General features: G+C 41.5%; 1 protein-coding gene across 2 annotated transcripts in view; it reads right to left on the bottom strand.

Annotated features, from left to right (window-relative positions):
• Positions 1 to 6,000, bottom strand: part of LOXHD1 (lipoxygenase homology PLAT domains 1) — a 425,609-nt gene that overhangs the window by 376,336 nt on the left and 43,273 nt on the right. For both annotated transcript variants that reach the window (XM_077463060.1, XM_077463059.1), the window contains exon 6: positions 5,053 to 5,211. In XM_077463060.1, coding sequence (XP_077319186.1) covers positions 5,053 to 5,211 — 159 coding nt within the window. The remainder of the gene's footprint in view (positions 1 to 5,052; positions 5,212 to 6,000) is intronic.

Here is a 6,000-nt window from a genome sequence, read left to right as displayed (position 1 = left end):
GAAAGATACTGAGTGTATCTTTTATGTCTGTTCCCTACTGCAGTAGTTATCAATTTGGAACCACTAATCAATATGAGGATTGGAGTTGCCTATCTATAAATTCCCATGTCACAACATAGAAAGGGAGGACCCCCCGCCACGCCAACATTCAATATATATATGAAAGATTGAAAAGAGTAAAAACTTTCTCAAAAAGTTTGAGAGAGTTTGTGGGCATAACATGAGGCAGTAAATTATAAAAATATATATCTCTATTACAATAGTTTAAAAACACATACAATACCAAACAAACAACACCCTTTACTTGACAAGGTCAACCGAAACTCAATAGCGCATAAACACGGAGGCATGGATCCTTGCAAGGTTATAAAGATCCGTAATTCACATGAAAATTATGTGCCTGTATCAACAAATTGGGTCCATGATCTCCTCCATGCTAGCTTGTCAACGTGTTTCGCATTATAGATTGCTTCCTCGGGATATACTGGGTAGGTGCTGCTTGACCTTGAGAACCAGATATGGGGTGACACAACAGACTGGGAGCCAATTTAGTCCATGCACAAATCAGAGTATTAAAGGCATAGAATTCTTCTATGATACACCCTGAACAGGGGAAAGGAAAGAGGAATCCAACCTCTGGAGTGACCAATTAGACCAATAAAAGTGAAATAGAGTAGATCACTATAAGCAAAATATCAAGGGTAGATGAGTCAATTAGACGGTTTTATTTGTAATTGTCGTGAATGGTCCTAGTATCTCTCAGGCCTGAAGTTAACTCTCTGTATCTCTCAGGCCTGAACCCTTTCAAATATCGAACAAAACTGGCCAAACATTTAGGAGAAGCTTTTTAATATTATGTGGGATAAACCTTGTCTAGGGACTCAATAGTGGAGCCAAGCCCAACCCTAGTAGGGTAACAGGTACCTTGTAGTGACTCAGAAAGCAGGAGTCCCTGCCAGCTCAGTAAATAAACAACACAGGCTGTGCAATCAACCAGAGATACATCTCTGCGCAAAACATACAATAAAGTGGCTGGTGCCGTGTCAACAAAGTGACGAGTGCTATAAAACAGTAATTGAATCCATAAGATAATATCTTTTGAATTCATAAATCCACTGTCTGGGGGACCCTGCTCAGACTCCTGATGGTCTTCTCATGCCCTTACCCATTCCTAAAAAGCCTTTAGTCTTCAATAAGACCTCTCGTCCTCTCCCTACCTCGGTTCCAGACTCTGAGGATAATCAAAAGTACGAGGTTAGTCAAGTTCTGTATTCCCCCCGCCGTAGAGGCATTCTTCAGTTCCTCGTAGACTGGAAAGGGTTTGGTCCTGAGGAGAGGTCTTGGATCACTGCATCTGAGATCTTTGCACTTCGTCTGTTGAGAAGGTTTCATCTGGAGTTTCCCTTTATGCTTTGGCCCAGGCGGGGGAGGGGGAGGCCTCCTAAGGGGGGGGGGGGGGGGTACTGTCATGGTTATGCACTAATCCTTCTCTGTCTGATTACCTTTCCTCATGTGTTCAGACTAAGAGGCCAGCCACTGAAACCTGTTTTTTTATAACCTCTCCTTTAAGCCTGGCTCCACCCCAGGCCCTATCAGGGAACCCTATATTAACCTGTGCACTACTAGTCAGTGGTGCTTATCAACCATTGTGTACTCATTGCGTGTTTGGCTTCCTGTTTCCTGCTTGCCGTGTGCTCTTCGTTTGTCTCCGTTACTGACCTTGGTGTGTTCTCGACTATTCCTGTCTGCTTATGACCCTTTTTTTTGGCGTGTCCTCAACTACCCCTGTCTGCCTTTGACCCTGAACCTTTGGCGTGTACTCTGTTGTTCCTGTCTGCTAGTTGCCCTGACCTCTGCTTTATTCCTTTAGGCCGCGTACACACGCGGGGACTGTTCGCTCAACTTTGTTCGTCAAACAGTTTGAGCGGACAGTCCGCTCAAAATTAGCATGGACGGACTTGGCCACACACGACGAACGAACAGTCCGCTGAAACCGTGCGCGATGACGTGAACGGCACGTACGACGGGACTAGAAAACGACGTCCTATACACTGCAATGCAACCTTCGCCGTGTAAATCCTTTCTGAGTATGCGCGGAACTTAGTTTGACGAACAAGCCTACACACGGGCGGACTGTCCGCTCAAACAAAGTTTCAGCGGACAGTTTTACGGAATTTCCCAAAAACTTTGTTCGTCAGACTGTCCGCTGAAACTGTCTGCTGAAGCCCACACACGAGCGGACTGTCCGCTGAAACACTGTTCAGCGGACAAAGTTGAGCGAACAGTCCCCGCGTGTGTACGCGGCCTTACTGTCCTTGTTGTTCCAGCCTACTGCTTCGTTCTCCTGTAGTCTACCGTGAGCATGAGCTGTGAGACCCTGGGGGCCGTGACCTGGAGCCAGACTCCAGTCCATCCTCACCACTAGAGGCTCTGGTGAACACCTGCTGGGTCTCAGACTCCGCACCCTGGGGACTCTATGCTCTAGCTCCCACTGGGATCTGTGTTAGTGATCCAGTAGACCTGCTTCCTGAACCTCCCTGGGTACTATCCGCAGCAGTCAGTCCTAAGGTCCACTATCTTAGTGGTGCACTTCAGATTCCTACGGAGTGCATCTGTCACCTGCTCTCGGGTGACCCGACACTTACATTGTGTTAAAATCAGGTAGTCTGGGACCACAACTGCCTTCCACGGCCTCGGACTGGAAATGATGCAATGATGCTGGAAGCTGCGCCCTACACATTTCATCACATCAACGTCATCAGGAGCGGCTCCATCTTGCTACACTTCCGAGTTTATGTACGGTACAGTAGAAGCCACATAAAAGGGTAGTGTGTCACAAGCTCAGACCAAAAAGCCAACCCTAGAACCCAATAGGCCAAAACAGACGATATGTACAGCTAACGTGTTGCAATGTAGAATAGAAAAATAGCTTAATGCTTGGTTCACACTGGACCGGCTGAGGATCGCACGGGAATGGTGTACGTCCCCGTTCTCCATTTCAGGGACGAATTAGGAATCTTTGCCTGAATTCTGCCCTAAAATGGAGCACCCAGTGCTCTGCAGCCGCCTCAGGGATATGTGGACCTGCTCCATAGGGAGCCGGTCACATTCTCCTGCTATGGCAATTGGATGCGGGTAAACCCGCAACCAATTTGCATAGGTGTGAACCAAAGCCTTAAACAATGGTTACGAAAAAAACGATATCAAGTATAGTGTCTAAGCCTGTAGGTCATCAGAAGCCATTGGACTACCCATCCCTGCCGCCCCCTATCTTGAATGAATTACAATTGCGCGGATGGAGCGGGGGTGTGTCTTTTGAAGCACCGATTAGAGCCAGAGGCTCTAATAGGCTTCAAGACAGGGTGGGCTCGGGGGACACCCAATTGTGTGACAATAGCAAATTCATTTTTGTTATTTTCACACTAAAGTTCTTCCCCGCCAATCAGGTGAGACCTGTTTCCCGATTGGCCAAAGCTTCAGGCAATTCTATTGCATGCCTAGCATTAGAGGAGGAGCTAGGAGATGGAAGAGGCCACGGGAGGAGTGGACACCAGAGCCGCTTCCCGCACCAGAGGAGAGGATATCCCAGCCCTAGATCGGGTAGGCTGGCGGGGGTGATGTCTGTCAGTTCCACACAGTGGGCCGGGAAGGGAGTGCTGGGCTGGATGTCTTTCAATCCCGTGCCGTGGGCCGGGGGGGTGGATGTCTGTCAGTCCTGGAGGGGTGATTGTTTGCCCCTGTTTGCCGCCCCCCCCCGCCCCAAAGAAAAATGCCACCAGTCGCCACTGATTAATTGTAAAAAGAAAGAAGAGAAGAAGAGAAAGAGAGGGAGAGAGAAAATTGGATCTCGCTTTATTGGGTGTTTTTGCCTTCCTTTGGATCAACTCTGGGAAAAGGATGGAGATTTTCTATTTATTCTTTTTTCTCTTAGTTGAGTTAGATGGACTTGTATTTTTTTCAACTTGAATTTGTTAATTCAAAAATATCTGAATTAACAAAAATACGTTTAACAAACTTTTCTAAATATTTATAAATTAGAATATTCGAAAATTCATAAATTCAAAAAATGTCATAATACAAAAAAAGTGTAAATTTGAAAAAATTTGTGAATTCGTAAAATTCTAAAAAATATCGTAAATTTGAAATTCGAAAATAAGAATGAAAATCCATAAATTCAAAAGAATGAAAATCCGAAAATAGGGAAAGAAAATCAGAGAATTTCAAAACCCGAAAATTTGAAAATCTGAAATAATAACCAACTAATAATAACTTAACTATTGCTAACTATTAAATTATAGGTATTGGAATTTCCTTTCAAATTGTGACGTATAAAATACAAATTTATCCAAAGTTACGAATTATCCAAATTAATGAATGCTGCATCTAAACAAATGGAATGGAACGAATTGATAATAAATAATAATAATACATTTTTTTATTATTATTATTATTGTTATTTATTATTATTTAATTTGTTCTGTTCCATTTGATTAGATGCAGCATTAAGTTATTATTAGTTAGTTATTATTTCAGATTTTCGAGTTTTCGGATTTTTGAATTTACAAATTTTTTCCAATTTACGAATTGCCATCATAATGAATGACCACAGAAAAAAAAAAAAAAATAAGCAAATGAAACGATAAACAAAAACAATCACATTTTTTGGCAGTGCACATGTCTAATGCATACATTAATTTCTTCTCTCAGGAAAACTTGTGCATGTAGCGGGAACTCACGCTCATTTTTTTTGTTCCTTTTTCACGTGTTCAGTTGAATGGGTTGCCCTACGCCCCCAAAGAAGCACCTGTACTTTTTTGGTGCTTTTTTTTACTAGGTTTTGTGATGCGTTTGCAGCCTGTTCGGTACCCGTGCTTGGGGTGCCATTAACATTCAAAGACAATGTAAGCCCGTTGCGCGTTTGCAGTGCGTTTCCAAAGTGTTCAGCAAAGCTGCATTTTGTCTGTGGTTTGCCACATGATCAAAAACGTGGAAATGCGAACGGGGCCTTGGACCCAGGTCAGTTGAACGTTTTCCTCCTGTAAGAACACCTACCTCCAGAGTTATGCTTTTAATGTCACCAATCTCCGGCCCATAAACTTTGAAGGTGTGAGTTGAACCTTTGTTGAATTTAAATTCTGAGTCTGAAGTGGATTTTTTATACAACTGGGTCTTGTTCACCTTCCCTTTGCTTCCTTTCATCTGTATGTAGACCTGGGCAAATAAAATAATAAAACACAACTTAAAAATAATATAAAAATATGCATTTTTTTGCATGGTAGTACATGCATGCTAATGTGTCAGTGTCCCATCTTTGTTCAAGCATCATATATAATCACAGTCGGCTTCCCGGACGGAGACAATATAAAAAGAAAAAAAATCAAAAACTCTGAAATTTGGAAATTCTAAATTTCAAAAATCCGGAAATTTGAAAATCTGGAAATTCAAAAATTCGGAAATCCGAAAATGCAAAAATCCAAAAAAAGAAAATCCGAAAACCCGAAATAATAACTAACAAAAAATAACTTAACTATTACTAAACTATTAAAATATAGATATTGGAATTTTCTTTTCAAATTCGGCGGTTTGTGAACGTAACGAATACGAATTTATCTGAAGTTATGAATTATCCCAAATAACAAATGCCGCATCTAAACAAATGGAACGGAACTAATTAATAATAAATAATAGTAATAAAAAGTCATTTGGTACGTTGCATTTGTTTTGATACGGCATTTGTTATTTCGGATAATTCGGAACTTTGGATGAATTCATATTCGTTATGTTCACAGCCAATTTTTAAAAGATATTCCAATACCTATAATTTAATACTTTAGTAATAGTTAAATTATTATTAGTTAGCTATTATTTCAGATTTTCAAAATTTCGGGTTTTTGATTCTCGATTTCTCGTTCTTTTGAATTTTCGGATTTTCATTCTTATTTTCCGATTTTTGAATTTCCGAATTTTCCAATTTTAAAAGTTACATAATTTCTAATTTTA

Source organism: Lithobates pipiens, unplaced genomic scaffold, assembly GCF_037356315.1.
Source record: "Lithobates pipiens isolate NorthernLeopardFrog02 unplaced genomic scaffold, aLitPip1_a1.2 Scaffold_3, whole genome shotgun sequence".
NCBI classification, from domain to species: Eukaryota; Metazoa; Chordata; class Amphibia; order Anura; family Ranidae; genus Lithobates; species Lithobates pipiens.
This window is presented reverse-complemented; position numbering and strand designations above follow the sequence as displayed.